The sequence below is a fragment of the Anopheles ziemanni genome, chromosome 2, assembly GCF_943734765.1.
Source record: "Anopheles ziemanni chromosome 2, idAnoZiCoDA_A2_x.2, whole genome shotgun sequence".
In the NCBI taxonomy this organism is placed as follows: domain Eukaryota; kingdom Metazoa; phylum Arthropoda; class Insecta; order Diptera; family Culicidae; genus Anopheles; species Anopheles ziemanni.
The window spans coordinates 16,572,005-16,588,239 of NC_080705.1; the positions used below are offsets into that span (position 1 = coordinate 16,572,005).

Here is a 16,235-nt window from a genome sequence, read left to right on the forward strand (position 1 = left end):
CGTCTTCGTCATATTTGGCCAGCTCAAACATTTCGAACGTTTCAATGTACTTATTGCATGCATCGACTAACTGCTGGAGATCTTCCACCAGTTCGTCCACCTTCCTGTAGCAGCCTAGTTCGGCGTTCGTTATGATCGTACGCAGATCGGAGCATTTTGCAGCAACTAGTTGAAAATCGGGGAACTGAAAGAAGAGAGAACCGAAAAAAGGATAATGCAAGTAGTGGATCGTTACTGATGTCACACGACGGGAAAATCCGCTTGTGTGGGCATGCGTTGTTACGCTTCAGATATTGCGCAAAATCTCCGTAGTGTAAAAGTTAGAGAAATAATGAAACTCTGCCAAAGGACGCAGAATAGAAGAAAGTAAAATTTCCCCTTGAAAATCTGAAACTGCGAGAGAGTAGTCGTGCCCCCTTTTTTTAGACGAAAGGGGCATGACAAACAACAGTCGAAAATGACGGAAATTTTAAATCCAGACTATGAAAAAGGCTCATCACTTACATAATTTTTGGTGAAATTTAAAATAATAAAGAATTTTGCTTCATCAATTGCAAAAATTTGCTCAAGTAGCCCTTCGATAAGGTTCGCCGTTGCTTCTCCGTGCAATTTGACCAAAACTCTACGATCAAGCATCGATTTCGTAGTCGGAGCTTTGTCGTGGACGTGTACCCATCGGTCGCTGCATTCACTCTCCGACGGGTCACTGATGGTAGATCTTGGCGACACCATAATGTACGGGTCGTCTGTGTCTGGATCGCTCAACGGAAAAGCAATATTGGCACCAGCGAAGCGAGGCGGACCGGAAAACCCTGGTGGGGCTACGGGGTGATCGTAGAGTCCGGTCCGTATGTAACTTTCATCGATGTCCGGCAATTTGTTAGTTTGCGATGGAATATCCAACGATTCGGTCGACATTTTCCTGCCCTCTGTGCCTTGTGAGCCTTGCTTAGCTTTGACGTGTCCACCCGGACCGACGCGTTGCTTTTTTGCCAGCTTATCCAGCTTCACAAAGGAGGCGATCAACGATTGCGTCATTTCATAGGACGCCAGATGCCAGCGACTAAATGCGTCCTTAAAGTTCGGGCATAGCTCGTTCTGAAGGTTCACCAGGCCCGCCGGCTGACTTTGGACGTAGCCTTTGATAATGCTCCATGCGTTTACAATACGCGTAAACACAAATATAAAGTCCTTCACCGCCCAAGCCAAACCCTGCGAGTTGATGTTTGCCATCACGTTATCCGGCTTGACTAGATCCATCTCCAGGTTGGTGCAGAGGGTGTCGATTCTCTTAAAGCATGGCCGCGTCTGGTTGCTGGACGCCAACACACCGGCCAGCTTGCAACCTTTGAGTGCAGTGTCGATCATGACTTCGAAATGATCCGTAATAGGTTCCGATGGTGCAGTAGTAGGCTTTGCACCCTCGCATGATAGCTTTTGAACACTGAAAACACAACATTTGAAATGATATGGGATGCTTTTGTACTAAGCCCATGCCGGTAAAAGAGTAAACTTACCACTGCGCACCTTCGAAGCCCGTGGGACGATTGGCGTAGGTAGAACAATAATGGATTCCACCAGTGAAATCTCCTGTATCATTTATCGGAAGTGGCATACAGCTTCCGGCTCGAACGTAAGGATTCATCATCGTAGGTGCGCTGTTATTAACACTGAAATTTGTTTATTTCATGACATACTATATAACCAAGACACATTTGCGAACTTATTTCTCCATACTTACACGACCTGGTTCCACAGGCTTGGAATTCGATATGGAAGATAGCAAAATTGAGGATTCACCATTCCAGGCGGTGCATTTATGCCATTAATATAACTTGTACCATTGTTCTGATATGCATGGGAAGCAACATGTTGGATAGCGTTACTCATTGGAGGTCCACTAGCTGCTCGATGGTCCGGCGGAGGCACTAAAAATGGTAAGTACAGTGCGTCGTTGCGGTTTTCAGTTGACTGAATGGTCTTGGCAAATTTTCCTCGATTAGCTGCTACGAAATAATGAAACGAAACTTTACTATAGTTAAGGGTGTCAAAAAACAAACGAAAATGGCACACTTACAACCGACTAGAAATCTGTTACTTTGTCCCGAACCGTTGCTAGCCATTTCGATTCCAAGTACGGATTGTTCTTGTTTCTAGCACTTCCGAAGAGCTGCACAGATTCTTCCGGAATGACTAGACGCTTTATGGCTTGCTGTCGTGGGGGAAGGAAAGCAGAATCACCATGGCAACCGCCTGCTACGACGAATTGGTTGACGCTTTCAAATTCATCGCCTTTTTGTGACTATCGTCCACGATTCCTGCTCTTTTGACCGATAGTGGTTAAATGCCAAAGATAATGCCTTGGAGAGTATCCAATAATGCCTTAGATAATTTACGTATAGGAAGACGATTTTCAAACGGAAAATAACGAATTATTTTTATGGGAGCCCTTGCGCAAGTCCGTGAACTTTTTCGACGCTTGAACTTTTGTCCGCTTTTGACAGCTGCTTCTGTCAAACCACCAAGCAACGAGCTGCTGCTTTTCGTAGCAGCACTGCTGGCATCAGTTGGTTTGGATTGTTGATTTATGGTGTACAACAACGCGCTGGTGGCAGTGGTGGTTTGTTAGTGTAAAGGAATACCAATTGTAGTTCTAATAAGTAGCGTATAATGAGTGATGTTATCAAATCTCGACGTGAGAAATCACAGAAACGTAAAAAGCTTCTAGCACAAACCGTAAGTTCGCAGGACGGCATAGAAATAGTCGGGGAAAAATAGTCAAAACAACCTTTCTTCCATGCAGTTTGGTGTGTCCAGCGTAGAAGATCTGAAGCATGTCCTCGGCACGGCGGAAGATTCACCCAACAAGTCGCAAAAATACGATGACGAGGAAGCAAGCTCTTCAACACAGTCGCAAACCGAGGGCATGGTTTACCGTGATTCTTCCACTTTCCTGAAGGTATGTTTTTGGTTCAGATTGGTGAAAGTGCACATTTGACTGTAGCGCTCCGTTGTACTTTTTTTTCAGGGAACTCAATCATCCAATCCGCACAATGATTACTGCCAGCACTTCGTAGACACTGGCCAGCGGCCACAAAACTTCATCCGTGACGTTGGACTAGCGGACCGGTTCGAGGAGTACCCGAAACTGCGCGAACTAATTCGCCTGAAGGACGAGCTGATCGCCGAAACGGCTACCCCACCGATGTACCTTCGAGCCGACCTCAAGACATTCGATCTAAAGACGCTCGGTACAAAGTTTGACGTGATTCTTATCGAACCACCACTGGAGGAGTACGCCCGAGGAGGGGCAGCTGTGGCAGCGGGTGCACCGCGCAACTTTTGGTCCTGGGACGAAATCCTAGCGCTGGACATTGGCGAGGTGGCTGCCCATAGGAGCTTCGTGTTTCTCTGGTGCGGTAGTTCCGAGGGCCTGGACATGGGGCGCAACTGTTTGCGCAAGTGGGGCTTTCGGCGGTGTGAAGACATCTGCTGGATACGGACGAACATCGATTCGCCTGGACATTCGAAGATACTCGAACCGAAAGCAGTCTTTCAGCGCACGAAGGAACACTGCCTGATGGGCATCAAGGGTACGGTGCGTCGATCAACCGATGGGGACTTTATTCACGCCAACGTGGACATCGACCTGATTATCTCCGAGGAGGCGGAGTTTGGGAGCCTTGAGAAACCGATTGAAATATTTCACATCATCGAACACTTCTGTCTCGGGCGGCGTCGGTTGCACATCTTCGGGCGCGATTCTACGATACGTCCAGGCTGGGTGACCATTGGGCCCGAGCTGACTAACTCCAACTTCAACAGCGAACTGTACGCGAGCTCTTTTGAGGAGAATCCGACCACCGGGTGCACCGAGCGGATCGAAGCTCTCCGTCCAAAAAGCCCCCCGGCAAATGGGAAGGTTCTGCGAGGCCGCGGCCGAGGGTTTCCCCGTATTCGGGGAAGGTCTCGGGTGTAGGATGCCATCGGTGTGGATTGTGGTATTCCTTCCATTTTTTACGTTTCATTTCATTTCTTATCCGACACATTCTAGAAGAAAGAACAATACTAGGAAACCACAAATAAAAGTATAATATTTTCAACACATCGTTTTCTATGCTTTTGTTTTCGGAGCTTGCAAGAACCAACATATAAAGTAAGGTTGTTACTGTTTTATTCTTTACTTCACACATCTGAATCATATTCGCAAGCCTCAACTTCGTTGCTCTCACGAGCAAAACGTTCCTGCTGCTGAAGATGATGGTTTAAATGTTTCATATATACATCCAAATCATCCTCACTTTCCTCATCAGCGCAATAGATCGCGCTTGCCTTCGGCTCAGTTTCATCGTCCTCGTCGAAATATTTTTCCTGCTCATCCTGTTCCACGATATCCAAATCGTCGTACTCCAGGGAATCATCCACACGCGAATAGTCAAACTCTTCATCTTCGCCCGCTATGAAGCGAGCGTACATGACGCCAATGAACTCGTCTCGCAGCAGATTCCGTTCACCAGCGGTAATCAGATGAGCGGGCGGAATAGCCAACTGGCGCCGCCTTGCCCTTTTCTGTCGATCGTGCCGACGTGCCTCGAGACGCGTTTCTTCTTCGTCATCAAAATTGCCCCACTGTGCCCTGGGAAACCCGGGCGATGATGGTCGGGAGCGGACCATCGTTTCCTCCATGTCTTCTAGCTGTTGCTCCTCTTGATATTCTTCCGTCTCTAACTTTTGCAGTGTTTCTTTCGCTTCGTCTTTATCCATCTGGTTGAAGATGATGTTCACAACGCTCGGTGTTACCGGAACACTAGCATCTCGTTCCCGTTTCTCCTTCTCCGTCATGTATTGGCCTACCAGCTGCTCGTACAGCAGTGGCTCGCGTTGCATCATTTCCTGCTCGCTAAAGTACGTTCCGTCGTTGCACATTTTTTGCAGTGCGGCGTAGCGCCGATTGCGAACCTCCGTTGCCCGTCCACCGTTGCGCAGTTTCCGGATGCGCTCCAGATGATAATCGATCTCGTACCGTTCATCCGGACTGTAGGCTAGCGTTTGCTCATTCTGCTCAAAGTACCGCAAATGTTCGTCCTTCATGAACGGCCCAAAACGGGAGAGGAAAGTACAATGACTTTTGTCCAGCACCTCCCGCAAGATGTTTTCCTTTTCGACCATACTGAGCTCTGGATCGTTTATTTGCTGGTTTTTGAAGAAAACCCGGGGATTGCTGCTAATATGTTCGAACAGATCATGCACGATCACATCCGGTGGCATTGCTGTTGAGGCTCCGACGGTACAAACGCTCTGTTCAGTTTCCTTAAAGATGAACGAAAGATTAACCAATAAACCTTAATAACACTCTCATAGCCTTTGAATACCCGATTACCTTTGTTTCAGTGCCCATTGTACATTATTTAATGTTAAATGTTTTGCTTAGCAAAAAACCGACGAATGCTACCATTCCATAAATCTGGGAAATGTCACGTTTGTTTACAAACAAACAATTCATAAACGTATTTGAACGTTTTTCAAAACGAAATTTGAATTTTAAATTTTTGCTTTGCATACATGCACATTTTACAGCCGGAAGTAGGAAATGCACTCAACTCGATATCCGGTGGTTTAATAAGCAATAACAAATTAAAATCATACGCAAGGTGATGCATCATCGAAACAATGGAGCGGAGAGTTAACAGCTTAACGATGAGTGCGTCATAATAATGAATCATGCGTTATCTCGTAATTTATATCGTAACATGCATTTTCTTGTAATCCAGGACATTGGAGATTGTAATTGTATGATAAAATCTACCAATTTTGTCATTGTATAACAAAGTAAGTAGCGATTTTATTTTAAAACAATGCATTTCAGTCTTCCTTTGGTTTGTACCTTCACTTTCATTTTTGAAATTTTTTGATAGATTTCTAGTACTGGCAACAAAAGGAAGATGAAGCACGAGGGATTGTAAGCTCAAAGCGCGCAGACTTTCCGACATAGAAAACCGGAACTTGAATATCAATTATCCGTTTTTCTCAAGTAACTTCCACTCGTTCATCGTTCGCTGCACCGGCGATCTAGCCGTGATCTAACTGTACCTGGATTAGAATAAAAATTTTCGATTTACAGCATGACGTAAACGCTAAGGGTCTGTTTTCATCATCCGGATTGCACATTTCGATACTTGTAGTTCTCGTAATTACTCACCGCCTAGGGTTAAAACAGGGCTAGTGGGAAAAAGCATGCTGCGTGGCCTAAAATTGCAGTTTACGCACCGGACAAGCGCCGCGTGCGCATCGCATCGATCTGCAGCACGTTTAGTTGGCAATTACAATCTATGCTAACACGCCAATGGCTACACACCACACGGCAGGTGCATCAAATTTCCCATCATTGTGCATCGATGGGAAAATGGTTAGGAAAGTGATCCGCGTTCTCTGGCGTGTCGTGTGTGTGTGTGTGTGTGATAGAAGCATGGATATACAGTTTCGTGAACTGTCCCTTTGGATTAGTCATGTTTCCATTACGGAAAGTGTAGAAATAATCAAAATTATTCCTCAAAACATCAAAAACAATGTCTACTACTTTTTATTTAGAGTTTTCTATCAGGACGAAAAAAAACGTTACAAAAATCAATTTAAACCGTTTTACGAACACAGCCATCACATCATGGCACGCAGCGTTAACACGGCGCACTGCAAGTTGCGTATTTCTTATCTTCCTATCTCAATCGCCAGCGGTACAATTCTGCGATTCCGGAAAGCTAATCAATAGGACTCCCACCACCATCTCGAAGCGTAAGGGAAAACGCCGTCTCTAGAACCGATCCCGGTGTTCTAGGTTTGGTTGGGCCCCACTTCCCTCTCCTCTCATTACGGCTGAGGGTGCGTAGTATAAATAGGCCAGTTCACCAACCGGATACGGTCAAACGGAGAACAAAGTTTCCCTAGAACATAAGCAACGACTAGCGCAGGAGAGTGGGACCGAATAGAGGGCCTTAAAGAGTTAAAATAAATCGGGCTTAGTCCTGGGTGGTCCAAAAGTTTTCCTAGTGAAATATCAAAATGTCTCCAGTGCCTGTGCATAGTACGTGAATGTCTTTCTTTCTTCTTGCTAGTGCAACATGATGACGCAAAATGTGGAGAATGTAAAAATATTTTTTTCCATCTTTTTATCCTTCCTTGCAGGGATTATCTGTGCTGTGCTATTGGTGGGTGTTATCAGTGCAATTAATGGCCAAACGGATTACTGTGACCCGACGTTATGCAGTAAGTTTCAGAAACGAAGTGAATCGTGAATTCCAAAAATACGTCATAACATGTGTCTAACAGAAAATAGGATTTACAGTGCAATAGAAAAGCTTTTAAATCGTTTAACACAAGTGATGTTTTTGTATCCAATCTAGAAAACAACCTAGTGCACGTAGGATGTGGCAAGAGCGAGAATTTTGGACCGTACTGTCCAGTTGACCGGCAGCTCGTTCCTATGACGGAAGATGTGAAAACTTACATTCTCGACCTCCACAACGTGTACAGGGCGAATGTGGCACGTGGAGAGGTGACAAACTATGCATCCGCTTCCCGCATGCCAACGCTGGTAGGTGAAAGCACGGACCCCTTCGGGGCAGGTTAAGGTTGGATACATAGTTTTACTTCACTTCTTCTGCAGATCTGGGACGAGGAGCTGCAGAAACTGGCCGAGTTTAATGTTAAAACCTGCATCTACGGACATGACTACTGCCGCAATACGAAGCTGTTCCCGCTGGTGGGCCAGAATATAGCGGCCAACTCGTTCTACGGCATGGAGGTGACGCCACTCGACACCATGACGGAGCTGCTGTCCAGCTGGTACGCCGAGAACAAGAACGCCAACCAGGACTATATCGATTCGTATCCCCTCCTGGGGCAGGATCCACCGTACGCATCAACCAAAGCACGCTTGAAGATCGCGCAATCCTTACGTTTGTCCCTAATCCGATTTTGTGCATCATCTCTCCCACCGTAATGCAGGAATGATATTGGACACTTTACACAGATCGTCATGGATAAGTCAACGGCCGTCGGTTGTGCGATGATTCAGTATACACAGAACGAGCAGGGCCACGACTGGGTGCATCAGAACTATGTGTGCAACTACTCGAACTCCATCGCCCGCGGCCATCCGGTGTATGTGAAGGGAGCACCTTGCGAGCTGTGCGTCACGGGTTGCAGCTCTGCTTATCCGGGACTGTGTAACATCGGTGAACCCGTGCAGCCGACGGCAGCGTGGTGAAAGCAAAGTGCTTGGAGCACGCGGTAACACATGCCAGACCGTTGGCAACGACTACGACATCTTGATTTTATTTATTATATTACGATAAACTAGGACTTTCTCCAATCCCCGCAATTCATCTGTTTCCCACCCCCTCATTGTAAGCCAACCAAGGACAATGACATTAAATGAATGATCTTCGATACGAGCGCTAAAGACGGGCGGTGTGGATTTATTTATTTTTTCTTCCAGCCAACATGCCTGCAGTCGTCGCATCGCACGAAAAGGACCCCTTTTTTTGTCATGTTGAGGAGTTAATTTGCGTGTTTTTGTATACGATTAAACACGTCCATTAACTCTGGTACATGATGATAAAAGCGAGCAGCGACGGATTGTGCCGAGTGGGGTTCAATATGCGATCATTTGCGAGGCGTTTTTCATGCTTATACTTTGTACAGTTACGGGCAGTGTTGATCTCGAAAGAAATTCTACAGGAGCAATATAAAAGTTAATAAAAAATAGAAAGCGTTTATGAATCAAAACTAAAATAAAATAAACGTCGAAAAGAATGATTCATGATTTAATAACCATTGTGGAGTTTTGTTTTGTGTTTATAATTTATCTCGTGCCAGTTATATTGCAAACCAGTTATTTGATTTTAATACATTCTGTACCCATTTACGGAGTGTTGAGGAAGCATGTTCAAACTGTTTGTTGAATCATGATTCAACTGCAGTTTCAATGCAATACTTTCTACAAAATAAACTGTCGATCATGCGTTTGCATTGTTTTTCATTATTTTTGTCGTAAAGCTGGAACTTGTATGAGGAGCAAGCCCATTTTAATATTTTATAAACAAATCTGCTCACAATATTATTTGTATAAAATTACAAAAAAAGGCAACAATTACTGTTTTTTAGGCAACTGCCTTTTCAAAGCAATTCAACCGCTTTTAAGTTTGACACTTTGGTTGACTCAGATTTTACAGGGTTTTTCAGTTGATATCATAACAGCAGCAGTATTTATTCTAACTGCAGCACATGATATTCCAACAGTACCAGTTGATTTCATAACGCAATCATGTTTATTATAACTGTGTCAGTTGAAATCAGAATCGTAGCAGTTGATATTATAATCCTCCTGGTACAGCAGCTTGAGCGAAGTACGCAACTGGCGAGTTTAAACGTATATCGCACGAATGACAGCCCACAGTTGATCTACATAGCAGGTGAGTTCACAACGAATGAAGCTCTTCGATCTCATTGGAACAAAAATGCTCACAAAAATACATAAGTAAAAAATGACATGCAGTCAACATGAAAATTAATCAGCACTGCTTGTTTAAAAATTCCTTTCGTTTTCTAATGAAATTAAAGCGATCCATGCGAGATGAATTCACCTACTATGTAAATACACTTTGGCGTTTCATTCATGCGATATACGTTTATACTTGTTAGTTACGTACATCGCTCGACCTGCCATACCAACTTTATAATATCAACTGCTACGATTCTGATTTCAACTGGCACAGTTATAATAAACATGATTGCGTTATGAAATCAACTGGTACTGTTGGAATATCATGTGCTGCAGTTAGAATAAATACTGCTACTGTTATGATATCAACTGAAAAACCCTGTATATTTGTTCTCTTTTTTGAGGAAATTCATTCTGCATGACAGAACCTACTAGGTTTCAATTAATGGTGGGGAAACTGAATCCCTACAGGGATTCGAATCTTTCGATTCAAATCCATTCTACTAGCCACGGAGAGCGTAACGATCAGTGTCAAAAAGGAAATTGTCTATGACATGAGCGTACTTGACACGGCAGAATATCCCGCGTTCAAATAGTACGTTATCAACATTTCAAAACCTGGAATACGTATAAAATATGAAATTATGTAAAATATGTAAAGGTTCTCTATGCAATTGAGGTTAGGACTTCGTACTGGTAAATTCGAAAGAGTAATATTTCGCTCGAAAACCAACTACAACAATCAGGGTCAGGGTTTTGAAATGTTGTAACGTATTATTTGAAACGTCCGAACCAAGGGATTTTCTGTCGTGTCAAGAACGCTCATTTCATTGATAAGTTCCTTTTTGACACTGATCGGTTACACTCTCCGTGTCTAGTTATGGGTTCATGTTTACACATAACGCCGTTGGCGTTACAACTTCAATTTTGTTGCTGTTTTGAAAGAAGGTGCGATTTACAAGGAATGTTGCCCCAGTTATTTGTTGGCCTGTCAAACCCTGTATAATTATTATTTACATTCTTTCATTTTGACTCAATAGTTAAATTAAAAATCGCATTAAAAACATGAATTAGTACGCCAGTATATTCATTTACTATATCAAAACTCCTTCTCGTCGAACAAACCACGACAATGACCATTTTTAACATACGAGTAACGGTCTTTTTGTAATGTCGCAGAAAGTTGCGACGAACACGTTGGCCAGATCGTCCAACGCCGCGACCCGGTGCCGGCGTGAGTTTCTGCGACACTTTTGATATGCAAGATGGCCGACTTGGGCTACTTTTGATTACTTTGACACTTCCGGTGAGCACAAATCGGTCGTAGAAAACCCGCTCGCAGAAATGTCGCAAGTCCGTGTAAACGCATGGTCAGATGGGATTTGAATCTTTAGAATCCGTCTAGGGATCGAATCTTCGAATCTTCCGAATCCCGATTCTGCCAACACTACTTAGGATGAAAGGAAAACAAATGCTGTTGTCAGCGTCAAAGTTTCGCTTGTGATTCCGATTGGCATATTTATCGCTACAGCAGCGTATTTGTGACTGAAAATGGTGCGGATGTAGTGCGGTGATTACGTATACGGCTTCATTGCGTCTTGGTGGCGATTACCATAGCATTTCTAGCAATTTCTAGCGCATCCTTGGTGGCGGTCATTTTACGCGCGAAACACAGTGTCTGCTGCAACAAGCTGATCGGAACCAGCGTGGACGGCAGGTAGTTGGTGCAGCACACGCCGGTCAGTCTACCATCAAGAAAATGCAAAATTCAGGCGGCGATCAACGGAGCGGAGAAGATGTTAATGAAAAATATCGGCGCAAATACTGCCAGCTGAAGCGGTACATGAAAGATATGGTGTTTGTAAGTAAATGCGCGAACCAGTGACCATCTGTTGGTAGGGACACATTCAATCTGAGCAGTTTTACTAACCCACTGTACTGTTTGTAGGAAAATGCTGCTCTGAGCGATCACATCGCACAGGTGCAAGAGAAGATCAGTCAACGGAACGAAGAACGAAGGTATATGCTGAAGAAGCTGCTTGACCACGAGAACGAACTGGAGACGCAACTCGGTCGCCCGTGCAGCAAGCTGAACGAATTGATAGCGAATAGTTTACCACCGAAACGCCAGTACAAGAAGCGGGACAAAAACTCGTCCACCAATGGAACTGCTCCTAATGCCAGCACGTCCACCGACGGACAGGATGCGCATGGAAACCATGTCGGTTCGGAGAGTTCCACGGCGGAGAATGGTGTGGCGAGGGCTGGTGACGGAGAGCTACCTTCCGGAAGTCGTATCGAAAAGACTGCCAACCGTGTTGGGCGAAAGCGTGGTCCGGCTGGTAATAAGCCGGGCAAGAAGGCGCGCCTTGGTGCGTCCGGGGCATCCAAGAAGAGCGTGCAGAACATTACCCTCAACAAATCCGGTCATCCGACGTACCCGATCGTGGTCGGTGGTTTCACGATACAGAACCTTGGCGAAATCGCTCCGGATCGACCGGCCTACCATGCTGAGTACACAATCTACCCGATCGGGTACTGCGTGACCCGGCCGTACGGTCATTACAAGGATCCAGAAAAGCGTTGCATTTACACCTGCCGTGTGCTGGATGATGGTGAGCGGCCACTTTTTGAAATCGTACCCGAAACCACCGACCCATCATCGTCATCGTCAACGTCGTCGTCGTTGGCAACTGGGGATGACATCATAAGCGGGCCGAGCACCGACAGTTGCCACGCGATGCTTCTGCAGCGCATCAATGCCGCCCTGAACATTCGCTCGATCGACTGCCGGCCGTCGGGGGATTGGTTTTTCGGTCTCGCCCATCCAACCATCTCCAGCTTAATCCAGAGTTTTCCAAGTTCGGGCCGGTGCACGAACTACAAGGGCATCAAAAAGGAAAACTTCGCCAACATGGACAAGGAGAACGATCCGACGCTAAATTACGATGCGCTGCTGCGTCATATAACTATCTCTTCGTACCATACGGTTCCGGAGATCAAGGAGGAACCGCCGGACGAATTGTTCGATCACTCGGATGGGAACTCGTTTAGCTTATCGGTTTAATGGCTTAAACTACAGCTGATTGTACATAAAGCAGAGAGATATATTTTCTGGTTCTGGTTCTGGTCACAAGGACAACAAACACGCTGATACTCTTCATTACAATATTTGTCTCTGATACCATGACCTGTATGTCACATGGCAGACTTTTGTTCAAAGCTTCCTAGAGCACTGGCAAAGACCAGTCTTTATTGGAATCACCCCAGCGCCAACTAGTTGCATTCAGATAGACCTTTACGTACGAACATCCCTGAAACCCTGCCGATTTAATAACAATATAAGCAATAAAACAAAGTATATAGATGTTTATTCCAAAACATTGTAGGCTGTACCGTTTTATTCAATTAGCTATGCAGTGGAAGTTACCGTTTTTTTAATGATTGAAAGCAAACGGTTCGCTTACCAACGTACTAGATGACGCGACGAAACAATAGAACGAAACTTCTCCTGCAAACGTCACTCATTCACGTGTAGTGAGTTGGGTCATTCATTGTGCAGCACTTTGTCACCGGGAAATGAAACCGTGAAGCTTCTTCTCGCTAGCACACACAATTTGCAGCGCTATCGCCAAAGAAACCCCCAAAAAGGATATTACATCTATCTTTCTCCCTACTTACCCGGAACCACGCGTATTTCTCTCTAAAGGAAAAAATAAAGCAAACGCGGCTTCCGAGAACCCTGTTCCTTAACCTCGTGTTCCTGATCGCATATCCACTTATCTCAGTCCAGTTTTATTTTTGTATAAGTACGTTATTATCGTTGGAGAATTTGTTTTTAAAGAAACTCATAGAAATCGTTACGCCCTATATTTGTTCTATGTTTCTGTTTTGTTATCTGTACAACTTTACATGAAAAGCGCAGTCGGTTTGTTAGTAGTATGTATCGTGCGTTAAAAGTTAGTTGCTATTAGTTATTAGGTATTTAGGTAAAAGTTCTGCTCGGTCATGTGACTTTAAACGATAAAGAAATTGCTATGGTAACCACAATCATAAAGGTGGTCGCTATGCCAGTTGATTTTATAAGCGAATGGTACAGAAATTCCCCAAACCTCTTCTGGACCAAGACGGGGGTTCATCAGTGAATTTTTCAAACGTAACCTATTGCCGTTAAGCGCTTGTCGGTTCAGTTTGCGCTTGTTCTTGCTCCATTTAAACCTATGTCGTTGTATCGATCTCGCGGCGATAGAGAGATCGTTTTGAAATGGGCGAAGCAGTGAAGACGTCGTAGGCGAAACTATCGCCTGAGCGGTCGGTTCAGTATCGTTTGGTGCTGATGTTGTTGGGCAGTCAAAACGGATGCCGAGGAGGCAAACGACGAGGAAGCCGCCGAGGGCGACGGTGATGGTTGGCGCTGGTGCGTTCGATGATGGTGCCGGCTATGGTGATGCTGATGATGCTGCCGATGTTGCTGTTGCTGCTGGAGTAAAAAGGATGAATTGGAAGGCGCCAGGGGAGGTGTTAGGCCTCGGATGTTTGGCCCACCACTTTGGGGCGTCAGTGGCTGCGAAAGGGCAGCTTTGCCCTGCTTGGATCGACCGCGAAACAGTGTGTTCGTGAGAGCAACCACGATGGAGAATAGTTTCAGTGGTGTTTCGCTGGAAAACAATAAATTTATTTACTTTCTCATTTTTTTTTTAATATTCGTAACCGCACCACTTACCACACATCCACCCTCGGGGTGGCTTCATTGGCGCTGATAATAAACAGCGGGAACAGAACCGAAAACACACAACCACTGATCACGATCGAATTAGGGAGCTCGGACAGGATGGCCAGTGGTAATCCGAACCCGAGAAAGTACGGCCAATTCTGCTCGATGTAAGTGAGCCGTTTGTGCAGCTCCCATCCCATGTTGAACCACTTGTACTCAAACGCGTACAGTGAGCAGAGTAGGCTCATGTGAACCATGTAGATCGCCGTGCAAGCAAACGGGACCGGCACCGGGAGGTACTTCACCAGCGTGCTCTGCAGCAGGAATAGGATCTGTATGAGCAGGCTGATGAGCGTGTCGGCAATGAGTTTGCTGATACTCGGTATCAACTGCGGGCGCCCCTTGCGGAACTTGTACGCCGAGTCGGCAATATCCTGGAACCAGAGACTGTTGACAATTTTGCTAAGCAAAAATAGGGGTGCCACCCAGAATGAGTTGAATAGCAATGAGAGAGATGGTTGCATCCAACCCCAGACGGTCGTTAAGGTGGTTGAGTTTTGAAACAGATACCACAGTAACAGGTGCAGTCCGGGTAAAACAATGTGCTCGAAGGACAGGATGCTGAACAGGAAAATACCTCCATTTAGCATCGAGCACTGTACTACACGTTTTAGCACCTTTGATTCGCTGTAACGAAAAACTTTGGATAACTAAATTGCTCAATTAGTTCGCTTGGAGCTTAACTCCTGGGAATAGCTTACTCGATGCGCTTGGAGACAAGTTGATTTGATGATGGATGCTGTTGAGTTGAAAGGCTTTCCTTGGTTCGGGGCGGCGCACTGCCAAGATGTGGTTTTGTGCTGGCTTGTGTGTACCTACGATTGGCTTCCTTATCCAAATAGAACACCACCGTTATGCCCTTAATGCTGTCCAGGACTCCATGAAGCACGGTAGTGCTTACTCTCTGCAAGAAGATACGAAAGCCGTCGATGTATTGCCCATAGGGTATTCCTGCTTGATCTGCCCTAATGACGACTTACCCATAATGTTTCCATCACTCTGTTTGTGCAACAGCTGCCTTACCATGAGGGTTACAATCTAACAAAACTACACCAAACACTTAACAAAATAAAGGCACTGCTTATACGCTGTGAAAGTTAGGGAGAAACAAAGGAACCACCAAGTGTTAATCGGGAAACATCAACAGATCACAGTGAACTGTGCTACACAAACACCCCAGGTTGGGATGGGCAGATAAGTTTCTTTTGCGTGTTTGGCGAATTACGTGGTTTATAAATAAAAATACGCTGCTGAAGATGGAAATCATAAACGATGGGTAATAACTGATGAAGGGGGCTACGAAACACCTTGCGCGTACGAGAAGGATGGAACCCGAACGTAGCAACCGAGTGAACGGGTACGCAAGACCCCTTTGACAGCTTTTGTTTACAGCGCACTGCCTCTCAATTGCGTCTGATGACAACACACCAACAATGTTGCGGAATTTCGAGCATTGGATGATGAAATAACATCTTTGCAAACTTAGAACTGATCTCTCTTTGCTTACCTAATTGCGCGTGAGTGTTTAAAGGCTAACTAATTAAAATAGGAAATGGTTCATAGAGGAACACTTTCTACTTCTACACAGCTGTACGAGGACTCGGACACGAAACCGACGACCTCCAAATCATCTGTTTATCCGCCAAACTAGTGTTGGCAGACTTGGTGTTGGGAAGACTCCAAGACTCCATCCCTAGACGGATTCTACAGAATCGGATCCCATTAGACGGAATCGATTTTGCCATGTTTTGATTCAGAAATGATTCGGTTTGAATCTATTTTTCATCAGCGGAATTCGAAGCTGACGAAACGAAATGTATCACTTCATCAAACATTTCCACTCCACGATAAAGCTGAAAGTGCGGACAAAGCATCAAGGAGTCGTGCAACATAAATGGAACTTTTCTCGGATGAAATCGAATAAATCTGTTAGTTTCCGAATATTTGTCAAAACGGGCAAGA

The 16,235-nt window shown here is 45.1% G+C and overlaps 5 protein-coding genes across 5 annotated transcripts; 3 read left to right on the plus strand and 2 right to left on the minus strand.

Moving 5' to 3' along the window:
* Positions 1 to 2,588: 2,588 nt before the first annotated feature.
* LOC131291657 (N6-adenosine-methyltransferase non-catalytic subunit) lies at positions 2,589 to 4,099 on the plus strand. The gene is made up of 3 exons (XM_058320737.1): positions 2,589 to 2,736; positions 2,804 to 2,959; positions 3,029 to 4,099. Exons 1-3 carry the CDS (start codon positions 2,671 to 2,673, stop codon positions 3,977 to 3,979), a joined length of 1,173 nt encoding a protein of 390 aa, XP_058176720.1. The 5' UTR covers positions 2,589 to 2,670; the 3' UTR covers positions 3,980 to 4,099.
* Positions 4,100 to 4,185: 86 nt separating this feature from the next.
* LOC131293055 (coiled-coil domain-containing protein 97) lies at positions 4,186 to 5,300 on the minus strand. Its single transcript, XM_058321135.1, has one exon. It carries the CDS (start codon positions 5,266 to 5,268, stop codon positions 4,186 to 4,188), a length of 1,083 nt encoding a protein of 360 aa, XP_058177118.1. The 5' UTR covers positions 5,269 to 5,300.
* A 1,756-nt stretch (positions 5,301 to 7,056) lies between these two features.
* Positions 7,057 to 8,263, plus strand: LOC131293056 (antigen 5 like allergen Cul n 1-like). The gene is made up of 5 exons (XM_058321136.1): positions 7,057 to 7,078; positions 7,180 to 7,260; positions 7,398 to 7,588; positions 7,661 to 7,908; positions 8,002 to 8,263. The coding sequence occupies exons 1-5, from the start codon at positions 7,057 to 7,059 to the stop codon at positions 8,261 to 8,263; spliced, it is 804 nt and encodes a 267-aa protein (XP_058177119.1).
* A 2,940-nt stretch (positions 8,264 to 11,203) lies between these two features.
* On the plus strand, positions 11,204 to 12,709 carry LOC131293267 (transforming growth factor beta regulator 1). The gene is made up of 2 exons (XM_058321348.1): positions 11,204 to 11,360; positions 11,448 to 12,709. The coding sequence occupies exons 1-2, from the start codon at positions 11,259 to 11,261 to the stop codon at positions 12,564 to 12,566; spliced, it is 1,221 nt and encodes a 406-aa protein (XP_058177331.1). The 5' UTR covers positions 11,204 to 11,258; the 3' UTR covers positions 12,567 to 12,709.
* A 989-nt stretch (positions 12,710 to 13,698) lies between these two features.
* LOC131294938 (etoposide-induced protein 2.4) lies at positions 13,699 to 15,888 on the minus strand. The gene is made up of 5 exons (XM_058322992.1): positions 15,781 to 15,888; positions 15,254 to 15,361; positions 14,975 to 15,177; positions 14,223 to 14,900; positions 13,699 to 14,157 (listed from the first exon to the last, which is right to left on the minus strand). The coding sequence occupies exons 2-5, from the start codon at positions 15,266 to 15,268 to the stop codon at positions 13,797 to 13,799; spliced, it is 1,257 nt and encodes a 418-aa protein (XP_058178975.1). The 5' UTR covers positions 15,269 to 15,361; positions 15,781 to 15,888; the 3' UTR covers positions 13,699 to 13,796.
* Between the last annotated feature and the right edge of the window lie 347 nt (positions 15,889 to 16,235).

Coding starts and splice junctions, on each gene's coding strand:
- LOC131291657 (XM_058320737.1), top strand. CDS start 2,671: ATGAGTGATGTTATCAAATCTCGACGTGAGAAATCACAGAAACGTAAA. Junction 2,737..2,803: donor AAAAGCTTCTAGCACAAACC/GTAAGTTCGCAG, acceptor TCTTCCATGCAG/TTTGGTGTGTCCAGCGTAGA. Junction 2,960..3,028: donor ATTCTTCCACTTTCCTGAAG/GTATGTTTTTGG, acceptor CTTTTTTTTCAG/GGAACTCAATCATCCAATCC.
- LOC131293267 (XM_058321348.1), top strand. CDS start 11,259: ATGCAAAATTCAGGCGGCGATCAACGGAGCGGAGAAGATGTTAATGAA. Junction 11,361..11,447: donor ACATGAAAGATATGGTGTTT/GTAAGTAAATGC, acceptor TACTGTTTGTAG/GAAAATGCTGCTCTGAGCGA.
- LOC131293056 (XM_058321136.1), top strand. CDS start 7,057: ATGTCTCCAGTGCCTGTGCATA. Junction 7,079..7,179: donor GTCTCCAGTGCCTGTGCATA/GTACGTGAATGT, acceptor CCTTCCTTGCAG/GGATTATCTGTGCTGTGCTA. Junction 7,909..8,001: donor CTCCTGGGGCAGGATCCACC/GTACGCATCAAC, acceptor ACCGTAATGCAG/GAATGATATTGGACACTTTA.
- LOC131294938 (XM_058322992.1), bottom strand. Junction 14,901..14,974: donor CTTGTCTCCAAGCGCATCGA/GTAAGCTATTCC, acceptor TTTTCGTTACAG/CGAATCAAAGGTGCTAAAAC. Junction 14,158..14,222: donor ACCCCGAGGGTGGATGTGTG/GTAAGTGGTGCG, acceptor ATTGTTTTCCAG/CGAAACACCACTGAAACTAT.
- LOC131293055 (XM_058321135.1), bottom strand. CDS start 5,268: ATGCCACCGGATGTGATCGTGCATGATCTGTTCGAACATATTAGCAGC.